General features: G+C 36.8%; 1 protein-coding gene and 1 long non-coding RNA gene across 11 annotated transcripts in view; one reads left to right on the top strand and one right to left on the bottom strand.

The window, feature by feature from the left end:
* Positions 1-7,801: 7,801 nt before the first annotated feature.
* Positions 7,802-16,774, bottom strand: part of Cher (filamin A protein cher) — a 55,370-nt gene continuing 46,397 nt past the window's right edge. For all 10 annotated transcript variants that reach the window (XM_072014548.1, XM_072014545.1, XM_072014550.1 and 7 more), the window contains 5 exons: positions 15,674-16,729; positions 12,510-12,703; positions 10,462-10,903; positions 9,534-9,737; positions 7,802-9,183 (listed from right to left, as the gene is read on the bottom strand). In XM_072014548.1, the coding sequence (XP_071870649.1) occupies positions 8,999-9,183; positions 9,534-9,737; positions 10,462-10,903; positions 12,510-12,703; positions 15,674-16,729 (2,081 nt within the window). In that variant the 3' untranslated portion in view covers positions 7,802-8,998. The remainder of the gene's footprint in view (positions 9,184-9,533; positions 9,738-10,461; positions 10,904-12,509; positions 12,704-15,673; positions 16,730-16,774) is intronic.
* Positions 11,842-16,735, top strand: LOC139993119 (uncharacterized). Its single transcript, XR_011801295.1, has 4 exons — positions 11,842-12,178; positions 12,249-12,348; positions 12,431-13,610; positions 13,769-16,735. It is a non-coding gene; the product is annotated as an uncharacterized lncRNA (long non-coding RNA).

Genomic DNA, 16,774 nt, shown 5'->3' with positions numbered 1-16,774 from the left:
ACTAAGTTACATATATAATTGTAATACGTACAATTAAAAGCATCAGAAAAATCTTCCCAGTAAAGTTGTCCATCTTTGAATTTTGAATAGATTTCTAAAAAATGATCATTCCTAGTCCCATACTAAGTAGTTAAGTTACATACTAAGTTACATATTTAATTGTAATATGTATAATTAAAAGCATCAGAAAAATCTTCCTAGTAAAGTTGTTCATCTTTGAATTTTGAATAGATTTCTAAAAAATGATCATTCCTAGTCCCATACTAAGTAGTTAAGTTACATACTAAGTTACATATATAATTGTAATACGTACAATTAAAAGCATCAGAAAAATCTTCCCAGTAAAGTTGTCCATCTTTGAATTTTGAATAGATTTCTAAAAAATGATCATTCCTAGTCGCATACTAAGTAGTTAAGTTACATACTAAGTTACATATATAATTGTAATACGTACAATTAAAAGCATCAGAAAAATCCTTCCAGTGAAATTATCCATCTTTGAATTTTGAATAGATTTCTAAAAAATGATCATTCCTAGTCCCACACTAAGTAGTTAAGTTACATACTAAGCTACATATATAATTGTAATACGTACAATTAAAAGCATCAGAAAAATCTTCCCAGTAAAGTTGTCCATCTTTGAATTTTGAATAGATTTCTAAAAAATGATCATTCCTAGTCGCATACTAAGTAGTTAAGTTACATACTAAGTTACATATATAATTGTAATACGTACAATTAAAAGCATCAGAAAAATCTTCCCAGTAAAGTTGTTCATCTTTGAATTTTGAATAAGTTTCTAAAAAATGATCATTCCTAGTCCCATACTAAGTAGTTAAGTTACATACTAAGTTACATATTTAATTGTAATATGTATAATTAAAAGCATCAGAAAAATCTTCCCAGTAAAGTTGTCCATCTTTGAATTTTGAATAGATTTCTAATAAATGATCATTCCTAGTCCCATACTAAGTAGTTAAGTTACATACTAAGTTACATATATAATTGTAATACGTACAATTAAAAGCATCAGAAAAATCCTCCCAGTGAAATTGTCCATCTTTGAATTTTGAATAAGTTTGTAAAAAATGATCATACCTAGAGGAATCAATGTGAGGTAACTTTGAAGGGTGAAACCTCTACTTTCATATCTTTTACGTTCATTTCCTTTGAACCTGTTGAACCTACAGCAAAGAATAGAGGGGAAAAAGTAAAGATGGATTTTTCCTTGGAAATTTTACAAAATCAAACGATTCTTCTGAGATTAATAAATTTCCTTCCTAACTGGAATCATTATGAATTTCAATTTGCATTTGTATTTAGATATTTTAAACATATACGTAAGATTTTTCTTATTTGATTATCTTCCAGAAAACAGTATCAAGTGGCAGTAGAATATCCTGTTTCCTTATATTCGGATATTACTACTTTATTTCCCTTTTCTCTGAAATATAGCGCAGAATACCATTCTAAATACTTTTGTTTCGACTATTTTCACATTAAAATAGCCCAAACCCTCCTACATTATATTCCAATATTGCTACTTCACTTTCATTTCTTTTAAAATGGAACGAAGCAATATTTTAAATACGAATTTTCCCTTGGAATATTTTCACGTTAAAATAATCCAAGTATTTATATTCTAAGTAGCGCTACTTTGCGTCTATCTCCTCTAAGATAGCGCAGAAGACAATTTTCAGCATTTTTACAGGCAATACTTTTACAGTAGAATAATCCAAAATTCTTCGTTTCCATTTCCTTTAAAATATACACAACGCAGCTCATTGTTTTAAATATCTTTACATAAAATATTTTCGAATTAAAGTAACCTAAGGTTCTTTATATTCGAGTATTACTACTTCGTTTTCATTTCTTCCAGAATATACAGAAGATATTTGCATGTAACTTCAGTCCCTAACGAAGCGTCCCTTTCTAACATTCTACGTGTTATTTTCACAGTGTCGAATTTTTACATAAATTTGAATTTATCATTAACTCTGAAACTCTTAACTCAACTCTGTGAATATTACTATAAATATATCGATCATTGTCCCACGCAAAGCTTGCAACAATGTCCCTGTCCCTGCATTAATCAATTAAATCTCTAAAAAAATGAAAAGCCAAAGTTGGCACAAAAAGATGAAATAATATTTCCTACAAGCAGAAGCTTCAGTGCAAACTGTGGCTACGTCACAGGAAACGTTTCCTTTAATTTCCTCTTCTTATCTAACCGCGGGGGCAGAAAATACTGTGAAAACGATATTCGCGTAGAACACGAGGAATATGAAGCGCGAACAAGGTCGGCCGAGTGGTCGGGAGGAAAAAAGCTGCCGCAAAATGGCTGTAGCTCGCTAGAAGCTTGTTCCACTAGCTTGGAGTAGGTGGAACTGGAAACGAAGGTGGGGCCGTGCGGTTTGCAGGTGCGCTTTCGCCAAAGGATCGCGTATGGATCGACTCTTTTCACCGTGGATAAAGACAGCCGCTGGCAAGAAGAGAAGAGAAGAGGAGAGGAGAGGAAGAAGAGAGGCGGGAACCAAGTAGCAGTAGAATAACATTTCGCCAGAGGCAAAAGAAGAACAACATTTTTACGGAAACTAGACTGCTAACCGTGCAGCAAGTTCGAGCGAGAACGTGTTATATAATACGAGACAGAAGAAGAGAGAGGGAGAGAGAGAGGGAAAGATAGAAACGAGGAAAAAGTATAGAAGAGGGAAGGTTGGAAAAAGTCCGGGAAAGCGAGGAGCATAGTAAGAGGTGGGATTGTAGGTGGAGGCGGAACTGAAGGCTCCGCCTATGCTTTCCATCCTCCACCTGCCACCAGTTGACCTCTACTTACGCGCCAATTCACGTTCCACTACTACCTTCCACACTTCACCACCTCTGCTCATTTCCTCGGTACCCACTGCTTTGTTCCCTGCCCGATCTCGTTTAAACTCCTCTTCTACCTGACATCGGTTAACCTCAGCCAAGGGGCTTTTTCCCTCACTCGAAATTTCCCTTACTCGTTCGATACTCTACGTGACCCCGGTCGTGTAGCTCAAGTATTTTCACGATATTACGAGGCACTGCTACAAATATACAGGTTCAACTCCGTTCGGTACAATCCTTCAATTTTTTCCATCCCTCGATCTTGCTGTCGTTTTAGCCGCATGGAAGATTTGTAGCGTTTCAAGGGAATATACAACGTAAAATTCAGACGAGATATGAGTGGAGACGCATAGCAATAGCAATTTCTCTACGTTTCACTCGAGTATTTTGGAGTAGTTTTTAATGCTGAAATACACCACGGGAATGAACGTGTAAAAATGTCCCTTCCACGAATTCCTTCGTATTTTACTCGAATTCGAAGTTTCCTTTAGCGTTAGAAGTTGAAAATGATCCGAAGAACGTAGTTTTTTAGCCACCGCGTAATGGCACCTTAGCGAAGATCGCCATTCGCGTGTTACTCGTCCGATTTGTCTAATGTGAAAGCTAATTGACGAAGAAATTGTACAAAGGCTGATTGACGATTGGACGTTATATCGAGATGTTCGATCAGAGTCGAATGCTGGTGCTTGTTTATTTGATTTTAATCCTTTGCGTAGATCCTAGCGCGTAATGAAATGGCCAGAACACTAACTGCGCTTCCACTACCAAAGGAACGGTACCAAATAACAAGCTACTTCCCAAGCCCACTTTATTCTAACAACCATCATCTGCTACGGTCACAATATAAATCGTCTGTTCGATTACAAAAGAAACAGTGCAAGTGAAAAATCAATAAATAGAAAATCAATTTCTAAGCAAAGCTTATTTGAACAGCCCAGAGAAGAACAGCTCGTCTTCTACAGAGAAATCTTGCGAAACAACCAGACTTTGCTCTAATAACTCGAGCGGTTGGTTCTCCTTGGCCGCATATGCCACCATCCCTTCGACCACCAAAGAGACAGTACAAAATAACAAAGTGATCTTCCAAGACGCAACATGTATATTCATAGTCTACGACAAAATTGTTATCTTCATATCCAGAAGCATTGTATGAGGAAAAAGTATACAAAGCAAGTTGCAAAATAAACAACGATATGAACGTATCTATTAGGTCGTCCGGAAAGTTTTATAAAATTCGTTCTATCAAAGTAAAGATCACAACGTTCGACGGATTAGGTTTCACGTTTGTATAGAGATGCTTGTAAAAGTTGTAAAAGGCGTGTCTGTAAAAGAAAGACACTTTTCGGACAACTTAATACTCGAAGCTGTACAGTGAAACGTATCTTGCAGAGCGATGCGACGAGTGAAGGAGAGAAAATGCGTAATATCATGGAGAATACCATGCGGTAAAGGGAAGAGCGGAGGAATAAAGAAAAGGGGAATAAGATGGAAATAAAAGAAGCAATCGCGTCGGCGTCTCGCGAGCGTCTGACGGTTGGGAGCAAGGGTGGCATCGGATGCGTCGGAGGCGTCGGCGTAACCACGAGGAAGGGCGTGTTTCTGGGAGGAAAAGCGAAACGGGTGGCCGTACGACGGCGCAAGTCAAGCACCTGTTTTCGACGCCTGCGAACTCGAGCGTAAGGGACCTATGAAACCGGTTGCGACCGCCTACCATCCTATCGAAACCAACGGAATCCGCATCCCTGAAGAACCTCTTCCACCTATCCACCTATCCACCTAGCCGTTTACCCACCTACGACCTCCGATAACTTCACCGACCACCAGATTCAGACCAGTCAGAGACGAGAAACACACAGCTTTTTCCTCGTCTCTCCTTTCTCCACCTACTAACAAATTTCTCTATCTTGCTCTTTTACTTGTATACACAGATTCGTAGATAGACAGCTCGAACGATATCTTCTCTTTCCAACCGACATACGCATCCCTCGGTTAACTGTCCTCCTTTCTTTCCGCTCTATTTTCGTTCTTGTCTATGTCAACGAGCATATCTTCCCGCTTCTGTTCTACCGTTTTATCGTTGCTACGATTTCGTAATTATTTTTTATGTTTGAGATATGTCGTATCTTAAGTATAGGCTAGTAATGGGATTTATAATTTACAGCGATTAATAGACTACGAATTTTACTACGAATTCGTATTTCTCGCGGTGTAACCGAGAGAGTGTAGAAACTATAGGTAGAAAATTGTTTTACATACCAAGTAACAAGTATTGTATTAGGTTATCCGAGAAGTTTCTTTCATTTTATAAGAAAATAATAGGCGCACAATGTTTTTTGTTTTATATTAGTTTATCGAATTATGCACGAACGTAATAATAGGAATATAACGAAATGGATGATATCTAATTCAATAAAATAATATAAAAGAGAAATTGTCGTTCATCTATTATCACCTTATGAAGCGAAAGAAACTTTTCGGACAACCTAATAGAAAGCTCTATGCTTTGCTTGCTCGTATCGTGTGCATTCTGTGCAATTTTTCGTCGTTAAGTTTCCAGTAACTGCATACAAATCCACGGTCTATCGATCGAGTACGTGGATTGGCAAGTTGAGGAAAACGATGGTTCGAATGCATATGTTTCTGACAATTCATGTTGCTGTGAATAGGATCGAAGAAGAAAGAAGATGTGTAGGTTTCTGTGATAAGAAATACGTATTAGACAGTGTGCGTGATACCGGATATTTCATATATTTTTACGTATATTCTGTATATTTTAGAATCTTTAAGTTTTACATACCCAAATACACGAATATTTGCGTTCCAGATGACGTTATGTTTGTGATAGATGAGCAACGAAAAATTGTTGAGGTTAAGGTTGACTGATCGAAGAACGAGTGGATGAATTTGTAATAGAAAAGTATATTGAAATAATTAAAGATATATGTTGAAAATGACAACGTGATTTACGCTCGCTATCCATATGCATATAATAAATAGTAACTAGAAAATAGTCCTAGATATAATCGATAGATCTAATCGATAGATTTTATCCCTAGTCCATGTAAGAAAGTACAAGAAAGATTATTCAGCTCAGAACGGTGTGATAGATTTATCCGAAGAACAAACTAATAGCTATTATGATCCTACCTCTAAATAGAGAAATAATAACAGTATAAGTATAATATATAAGTTTATGTTGATTCAGATCCCTATTCTCTTAGTGCTACTAGAGGATGGAATGATAGGGAGCACGTTCATATATTTATAGCAAAAGGACATTACCAAAAATGTTAACCTTATAGCTTGGGATAGAGGCTACAGGGAACATAAATAGAAATCTGTTTATTAGTTCCTTTGTTTCTAGACCTTGCAACCCAAAACATAAAGTATATTCAAGGGTGCAATAATATGCACAGCTCCTTATTTAAAATATTTCTGCGTAATAGCAGTCTCCAGGCCACGGATGTACACAAATAAAGATGTAGAGTTTTTCTTAAAGTAGTTACTTCAACAAAAATGAATAATCGCGTAGCCAAGAAATGAAATGAACAAGTTTACGTATAAAAACAGAGTTGATCAGTTATAAACATATGTGTGTCTTACATTTGCGATATAAAAGAGTAAGAGTAGCAAGCATTGATCTTGTAAATTCTAAATGATCGTCCTCTATAATATTTGGTGATATCTCGAATAAAACAAATTTTTAATTGCATGTATAAATATGTTGGTAGGGAATAAGAAAATAGACCGAAGAACCAGAAATGTAGTCATCGTAGTAATTATTCGTGTAATTTGAATTAAGTCAATTTTAACGTGGATATATATTATTAATATATATATTAATCGCAGATTGAACAACTAAATTTCTCCTAACAATTAAAAATGTACAGGCATAAAAAAAAGAAATTTATTACGCCACATTGTTAAGAAATAAATGGTAAGGGTGACGCGTACGATGTAAACTGTACTAAGTTTCACAGTTCGTATGATAAAAAGCCTGTGTATCGTTATTCATGGTTACAGGTACGATACATCTAACGATGACAAGTTACGGATCGTGTTCTTCCTGGTGAATGCAAATTTATTCAATGAGAAGCAGCCAACTGTGTTTAAGTGTTCGTTTTATGCGCACTGTTTGACAATGACAATCTATTTTACAGCGTTCTCGTTATCGATACATAAACGGCACATCTTTTCTACGAGAAAAAGCTTCCGCTTTCCTAACTGCTATTACGAATCAGCATTTTTGAATGCTTATGGTTGGTCCTCGATTTTTACCCAACAATTCCTATTGGTTCCCGAGACATTCGATCTGAAACATTTTTCAAAGGTTTGGTCGGTTTTGTCGGTTTTGTGGCAATCAGATCTGCCATTTTCGAAAATACTGTTTTCAAAGAAATCGGAAAAGAGGCAATTGTTTGCGTGAAAGTAAATCGAAAATATATATTTTCCCATATATATCATCGAGAGTTACAATTTTTCGCACAGAGCTCGAGAAAATTAAGTTTGAATGTTCGTCGAGTATTTCTCTATATGCACTCCACATACGACGCCCTATTTCCTTTCCCCTAGATTCTCAATATTCCATATCCTGCATATATCTTGACGCATAAACCAAGTAAACACAAAAGAATATGTTTCTAAATAAAGAAGATATATTTATGGCATAAAATGCAGACCACAAATTGGCCACAGGAAATCGTCATTTCGCAGGAACAAAATTTACTATCTCGTAAGATGAAATTCGTCTTCGCCCCTAGTGTCATTTCGTTAGCCACATTTCAACGGGTGATGTCGGTTAGGCAGTTGAAGCGACTGGGAAATCATCGCTTTGGGAATTCTAATTTAGCAAGCTGGAATAACTATCGGACTAGGCTGTAGAAAACTATGTGTGGAATACGGGATAAAGGGGAGAAGGAAACGATATAACGAATGATTTTTAATAAACATATTATTTATTTAATTTTTATATAATATATAATCATCGATACTTTTAATTTGCATTTTTAATCCAATCATACCGATGTAACGTTACGCAGTAGAGAAGGATGCATCTATAGAACGCATTTTCATAGAACAAATATCTGAATCTAACATATATAAGGCACAATTGTTGTATCTTATGATTCTCGAATAAAAATAATTGACTTCTCTCATCGCCGTAGTTTAACACGTCCGTATCATTTTTCTTTTTCTTTTTTTTTCTTCTTTTTTTTTTTTGTCGAATGAATAATATCTATTGTATATTATTCAAAGACGAAACAAGGCTGTATATAATAAATACACGCTACATCGTACCAACCTCCATCTGACAAAGAAATTGTTTAAACGATTAGAAACACTTTTTCCCTATTTCCCTTTAATTGATCTAGTTTAGAAATCGTTTCGATCTTCCTTCGAAAGAATTTACAATTTTTCCTTACAATTATTTGGTTCTTCGTTGCAAGTCGCGAAATTTACAAAAATAATTGACGAAACCTGATTTATTTTACGTTGCTTGATCGATATGAGAACTTGCGTTTGTATTCTATTCTATCAAGAAATTTTATTTGTATTTCGACCAACGCGTTGTACGTTTCGATCTTTTTACACGTGGTAGAAAATAGTTAAACGAATACCATAAATAATCACTTTGATATTCACATGGCAAAAGATTCGTACGATGGCGAATAGAAGAAGTTTCGTTGCCACGGTATTTCGCACGTTTTCAATGAAATTTCTTTTTCAAAATAACAGATAGCTATAACCAAAGTTATTTAGAATAAAGATGGAAACGCGTAAGGGGTTTACATTCAAACAACGTTCTATATATTAACTTCTGGCTGAACTCTGTGAGAATACTTTCAGCCAGGGAAGACGTGTTTTTATGTTTAATCGTAAATTACGCTATTCGTTTCAAGATTTTCATGTCGCGGGTTTCACTACGTCTACGATACGCTTTATTACTCTATTCGTTTAAGTAGATAAGGATTTAATCGATAATTATCGAAATTCATCAAATGGAACAATCAATGTAACAGAGTCTGGCCAGTACAAAGCAAAATTATCGCACCGCGTTATTGGAATCTTACTTTCGCTTTCTTCTTTCCTTTCTTATTTATTTTTTCTGTTTAGTTCCACATGCGTTTGCTTATACTTCGACTTTATATGGCGATCCAGGGATATGATCGTCTCCCCATTTTACAATAACGATGTATTCTCCTCTTTCGCGGACCAAGTAGTTCACGTTGTAATTATTGCGGCCTATGTGCTTCATGGATACTTCGTCGCATGGACCTTTGGGTCCGTACACACCAATGTACAAGATATTGTTACCTACAAACAAGGAAAACACAGATGAATCAACGTTTTAAATTTTTTCGTCTTCTTATCAAAATTATGTTCATCAAGATAGTTTCACGCAGTGTTGCACGAAATTGCAACAAACTATGCCCTTTTAATACGCCTTTAAAATTGTTAAAACGGATATATATTGGGTTGACAACTAAGTGATTGCGGATTTTGTCATTAGGTGGTATTGACGAAATCTGCAATCACTTAGTTACCAATCCAATAAATTACTTTTATATGAATTACGTAATAATTATCATTTTGCGATTCTAAATTCGAACATAGTCTATACTCAATGATACCGATACTTAAGGATTGTATGAATAATATATTACCGGCATCGCCAGCGTTTACAGTAAACACGTTCTGTTTGCCAAGATATGCTTTCTTTAGACCCATTCCTTTGCTCGTCACCTTACTAGCATCTGACTTGAACAGAGGTAAAACTGGTCCGGTTTGCTTTGATTTGGAAATTTTCTGAACAGTTTCCACCACGATCGAACTGGTTTCCTGCGCGCCTCTTTCTGCCAGATCCGCACCTATAGTGAAATTTGTTAGACTGTTAACTTGCCATTGTACGTGACAATAGGATCTTGTCGATATACATTTAAATAATTGAAAATTAATTAATCACAGTGTAAAATGAATTTTCCGCATTCTTGTTATTTAATCTCATATCAACGAGATAAAATTTCCATTTTCTAGAAATGAACGCAGTAACTAGAACTTCTAAGTACATTAAATATCTGATGATTCAGCAGACATTGCCTATTAATAGCACGTCCATGAAGATATAATAATAGAATAGGCAAGTTCATTGGCGAGTTAAAATTTCGATAGAATAGAGCAGACGGTTACAACGTAATATCAAAAGTATGATCCTCACAGTGAAACCTGTGTTTTTCCATCCTTCGGTTTCAAAGTATTACATTGCCAAATTATAAATGTCGTAGAAATCAAAATTTGCAATCAAAAGAAACATCCTTCCTTTCTTTGCAATTCCACAAGTTTGTTCAATCTTCCTGCTGCTCTATTCCATCTTCTACTATAAACAATGACCTAACTCTTATTCGAACCGACTATCGTGTTTTATATTTATTCACATTACTAGCCAGAAACACCGATTAACTTTATCTCTTGCCAAAGGCTTGTCCAGAATTCTAAGCTCGCTTCTTTTCCAATTTTTCTCTACCAAACATGGAAAGATTTCAGGCTTTTGATCAATAGCATACAAGTATACCTAATCGTTCTCAATATACTAACCGGTACAGGGAACCTTAAATGGCGAGCCAACGATGTGATATCCATCGTACTTGATGCTAATGTAGTAATCGCCAGGTACCAAAGGTGTGTATCTAACTTTGTAACCCTCTTCCACTTCTGTACAGTCCATCGCCACTTTGCTAGGGCCATCTACCGTTATGCACAGCACACCGCTTCCGGCGTTGCACGTATCAATGATAAAGTCTGTTTTCTGGCCGGTTTTAATTTCCGTTATACCATTTCCATAGGCATGTAACGCGGCTGGATCGGCGTCCACTTTGCCAACTTTGATGCGGTACGGGCTACCCTGTATGTGCACCCCATTGAACTTCACATGGATATTATGGATACCATTTTCCCGAGGCATAAACCGCACCGAGTAAGTGTCAGCGTCGATGCCTTGAATGAAGCAATCGTCCTCGATACCGCTGGGAGACACGATCTGTAGCAAAAGGAATATACTGTGTTACAGCGATCCAACATTTTCGTAGAATATAATTAACAATAGTAAGTTAGCGATATCTCTAACGATGATACGTTAAATAATACGTTAATTTCTAGTAATGAATTTTGAATACAGAAAATGAAATTTTACTGCTCGATGATTATCTTGCAAGCGTCACTTCGTCAAATTTCTCCATAGTAGGAAACAAATGTTCGTATATTTTCAAGAATATTTTCTCATTTCTTGGCGGGAAAGTATCTACAGATGAGATTCTGTTTCGTTCGTGTCAGGTTTCAAAGTTTGTGAGTAAACGTTGACAATTTCGTGATTTCGTAAACGTCCAAAGAAAAAAAAAAGAATAATTCGAGGAAATTTAGCAAAGTTAGAACCGTTTTCGAAGAATTTGATAAAGCTACGATCGAAAGGAAATATTTGGTCGCATGAATGGAACACGCACGCAGAATATGCGATACGCGCATGCGGCGCAAACCTACGCAATATGATGTGGCATCGTTGTTTCACAAGAGGAAGTTATTTAGAGCGTGCGATTTTCGCAAGGACTTTGTCGCCTAAAATGATGTAGGTTTCTAAGAAAAACGAAGGCCTTCAAACACCTCGGCTATGAAATTCCGCTTGTTTAGCTGAAAATTCAACGAAGAATCTGATGTTTATATTGCATCGTTTACGTAGCGATATCACTAGCGAGGTTTCATTTTTAAAGTAAATAAATCCGATGCTTTATGCGTAGTTTCGTTACGTCAGACGCGTACGCGGCATAATTTTAACGAATTCAAAATACAGAAGTATTATTTTTCCAATCGCCGGGCATCTGTAAACGATACAGACCGTCGTTAAAAAGTATTTAAATAACCGTTAGTCTCCTACGAAACCCATAAATTAATCCGCATTTATTGAAAATGACAACGTGAGTTCGCGCTCGCCATCTATATGCAGATGCGCTAGTTACAATAAATAGTAACTAGAAGATAGTTCTAGATACAATCGATAGATTTAATCGATAGGCTTATGATATTCTTTTGTTTTTATCCCTAGTCCATGTAAGAAAGTGCATTAAAGGTTATTCAGCTCAGAACGGTGTGATAGATTTATCCGAAGAATAAACTAACAGCTATTGCGATCCTACCTCTAAATACAAAAATAACAACAGCATTATTAGGCAAATAATTAATTAATTAGAATTTTCTATTTGCCAACGAGTTTTGGAAATTATTCGTAAGAATGTGAAAGAAACGCACGTACACGTATAACAAGGTAAAAAAAGAAATTAATTCTAGTTATTATCGCTGAAAAACATAAAATACAAAAAGTATTATTTTTCCAGTCGCCGGACATCTGTAAACGATACAGACCGTCGTTTAAAAATATTTAAATAACCGTTAATCTTGTACGAAACCCACAAATTAATCTGCATCATAAGACAGGTAATTAATTAATTGGAATTTTCTATTTGCCAATTATTCGTAAGAATTTGAAAGAAATTGTGAAAAGAGAAATTAATTCTAGCTATTACCGATGAAAAACATATTGCTCGTAAAGGTACATGTCACACGGTGATTTAAACGGTATACAAATGGTATGGTACCTTCGCATCGAGTTCACCCTTGGCACCATTTTTGCGAACGAGGAAGATTGCTGGCTTGTCCGGTTGTACGCCGGATTCCGGAAATTGCGCCACTTCCAGCTTATGAGCGTCGCCCATCGCCGGTGATATGTAAAGTTTGTGCGGGGAATCGGGGATATGCTGATCGTTGAACTTTATTCCTACCCTGTATTCACCTGAAAAAAAGAACAAGTTATTGCTTCGATTCGAATATACAGATTTTATCATAGCGTATCATATTACAAGTTCGAATAACATTTATCCGAATTATTTACGATACAAGTACGGACGCTGGTATATTCGGCAAAACAGTATGATTAATACATTCTGGCACGATGTAAATCGACAGATTAATTTCTCTGTCACACCGTGTAGACTAACCATCGTCTTGGCTGTTATCGTCATTTCCCGTAAAGAGTATTTGCGTGGAAGCAGTGAAGGTGGCCATCGTTTTATGTCCACCGATATATTACAAATCCAAGATCAAAATGAATATTTTTATTCGAACGTGTTGCGAGTTCTAAAAAAGAGAGAAAAAAAAAAGGAACGGCGGAAAGATACTGGGGAATAAAAATATGCAAAATTGCAATTACGATAGAAGGAAAATCGTGCAGGAGAAAATAAAAGACGAGAAGAAAAATGAGAATGTAACACCGAAATTGGAAAAAAAAATGGGAAAGAGACAAAGGTGAAGGAAGATAACGAGATAACGAAAGCTTGACGACAAGAAGAAAAGAAAGCAAAGTGCGAACGCGAAGAAGGAGGATAAAACGAGGAGAGTGGAGAACCGAGCGCAGCTAAATCGCGAACCACTATTTTCCTCTGGCTGATTCTAACTTCTGATCTCGATTCGTCCACGCTTTCTCTCTTTCAGTTCTCCATCTCGCTCTTCTTCTGTCTCTTCCTCTCCTTCGATGCACACCATCCAAATATAACGGCCACGCTAATTCACGTCCAGCAGCCGTAGCCACCAAAATATGAATCCACCTTAGACGCAAATATAGACGAAGGTATTTCTGGATCAGCCGAGAACAGCCAATGAAGACTGGTGAGAGCCCTTGTCCACCGCTGCTTCAGAATGCGGTGAGTCCATTTTTATCGCTGTTCATTCATTCCGTTACGCATAATACATTATGCGGCAAAAAATGTCGAATCTATTTTTTTTTTTTTTTTAATTGTCATCTCTAACCAACTTCTGCGATGATCTTAGTATTAATCGAAGAATAATTGTTTTTTTCCAGCTCCTTCGTGATGTGAAAAATATCGCGGAACAGTGAAAATCGTTAAAACGTTGCTTGTCCGGACAATTATATCGTTGATCGTGTCAGACAGATATTTTTCATTTTTTGATATTTTGCATTAATAATCGTATCCTTTCTTTGAATCTTCGATTGAAAATTAGCAGATTCTGATCTTCGAGTTTACTTTGACAAATTTTTGAAAAAAAAAGGATGCTCCAAGGTAATGTAGAATTCTGAGCTGATCTTTTTTAAAACTCTTAAGTTTCATGAAGCACGTGGTAAATTGAAATTTTTAGCCAGTCGTCTATCTTACTTGAAACATTCCAAGTTTACCGATACGTAATACTTGCTGTTTGATTGCAATTTAGAATTTCTCTGCTATTTATATCATTCTTCCATCCACATGTTTTCCGTGATACAACGAGAGCGAACATTATCGGGAAAATGTTACTCCGTTGTTTCTGTGGGTTTTTGTTACGCGTATAGAAACGTGGATCACGAATATGGATCATTCAATTACATATACATTATTATACATGCATACGTGTGCATCTTCGTTCGATATGTAAACAACGTGACTAACGTTGCAAACTTGCTCTTCTTCGTCGACTTGTGTTATAAATTCTTTCTTTATATAAAATTGTTTCTTTACAAAAAAATGACCGAATCGAATGTTAAAAAAATTTTTAACGAATTGTGAAGATCGAACATCGGAAATAGATAACGAATTACTTTACAATTAATTTTATTCCGTATATTAACAATCCGGATGAACAGCTCAATCGTCTCATTTACTTTCCCCTTGTTCTAGAAATAACCAAATTTCTGGTATTTTTGGTATGCAAGTTCACTGCTTTGTAACACATTTTATGTTTGCTTTCGTTGCTATCCTGGCAGCTCCACTTATTGTCTTGATCTTGTGTAGTAAATTTAAGATATGACTACTATTTTGTAAAAATAACGCAGTAATTATGAAACAAAATTACCAATTTTGGTTTTAGTCCAATCATTTTAGTAAATCATTTTCCCAAGATTTTGCCAGAAATCTATATCGATGGACATTTTGTTCAAAAGTAATAAACTCTGGATATTAAGCATTGGATGATTCATGAAGGAAAGTCGTAAACGCTGAAACGGTTTAATTAACACGCATGTTTGCGTGTGGCTGACTCGATGACGATTTAGTGCTTCAAATGAACAATATAACATTCGGAATGATTAACCAACTAAAATATGAATTATCGACGTTGGCAGACATCCATGACTGAAGTGACAGTAAGTGGTAGACTGTTTTATGAACATTTATGTTGCAATTAGTGTACCATGAACCTCATTTTCCATCACTTAATAATGCTGTCAAGTTGACACCTGAGAATTCTATTGTTTCTTTATCCCCTTCATAGACACCTTTCACTATCATAAATCTAATTTACCTTTTATTTTTCCAGATTCATATGTACACATATACTATATACACATGGGAATATTTTTCCTATAAGAATAAGAATGTTTTAAACTGACAATACATCAAGAAACACGTGGTACTGACCACTGCTTTTCTCCACCAAGAATATGTGAAATGCATCGATCATAAAATTTGAGATTATGACACCTTGGTCTGTTTCATAATTTCCCCTGTGATACTAGACCAGGGATTTCTATGCAAATTTACATTTTTATGAACACAGAAAGAGATGGAACTTGGGAAGAAATTCGTTTCACCTATTAAATATCGCAGCAAGTATTATTTTTTATATACATATTCTCGTCTAGTATATGCACTCTATTTGCACTTTCAGGTGGGCCATAAATGCACAAACACCCGCAGTCTAACAACGCTGACGACAGTAATAAAAAACAACTATAACTATTGTGTTAATTGCAAGAATTCTAATAGCAACTTACCAGGTTCGGAGACGACGTAGCTGACGTAACAGCTGCCGTCCTTTCGATCCTTGAAATCAATTTGAGCCTTGCTAGGTCCTTCCACGGACACGGCCAGAGTACCAGCTCCAGCCTCCCTGGTCCAAATATTAAATTCGCATGGTTCACCCTGTTCTCCTCTTTCCAAGCCAGGACCGCCAGCATGCACCCTGTGTGCTCCGCTATCTCTGAACGGACCGACAGTAAATTGGAACGGTGATCCAGGGATGTGGATGTCCTTGTAGCGAACTGAAACCGTGTGTACTCCGAGCTCTTTCGGTACGAATGCGACTGCATAAAGGCCATCCTCGACTTCTTTGATCTCGGCATCCTCGGTTATGCCTCCTGGAGAGGTGACTGTTGCTGTTAGATCAAACGACGTGATGCCAGGTATCTTGAAGGTAATCTTGCACTGGCTGCCAACTTCCGTAATAGGCACAGCTTCTCTTTGTCTCTGGATCTTCTCCCTTTGACGATTGCTACCTTCTCCAGTGACTTTTATCGTAAACGGCGAGCCTTCCACGTGATGATCGGCGAATTTCAAGTTTATTATGTAATAGCCAGGTTCTGTTGGCTTGTACGAGATGTTCAGAGTTCCGTCTTCGTTGTCTTTGCATTGAATCTCTGCTTTGCTTGGCCCTTCCACCGAGAGCGAGAGGCCTCCGAAACCAGCGTTTCTCGTGTCGATGGAGAAATTGTTCTCCACGTGAGTTTTACCCTCTACCAAACCTGGTCCGGATACCTTTACCTTTTTCGCATCGCCCACTTCACGATCCTTCACGTCGATCTTGAAGGGTGAGTTCTGCACGTGCTTGCCCATCTTTTTCACTGCCACCGTATGTGGGCCGGCTTCTCGAGGAGTGAATGAGACACACATGTTACCGTTTGGCAACATTTTTAGGAAACATGGCTCCTCGAGACCGCTCGGTGCCGTGATGGAAGCGTTCAAGGACTTCACATCCGAGTCTGTTATCTTGCCGGGCAATTGCACTTCGCTCGACGAACCCACCGAGATTTGGTTCCTCTTCCGACCTTCACCTGCAACAGATTCCAACAGAGATTTTATTGCAAACGTTTTTCCTA

This window comes from Bombus fervidus, chromosome 12, assembly GCF_041682495.2.
Source record: "Bombus fervidus isolate BK054 chromosome 12, iyBomFerv1, whole genome shotgun sequence".
NCBI classification, from domain to species: domain Eukaryota; kingdom Metazoa; phylum Arthropoda; class Insecta; order Hymenoptera; family Apidae; genus Bombus; species Bombus fervidus.
This window is presented reverse-complemented; position numbering and strand designations above follow the sequence as displayed.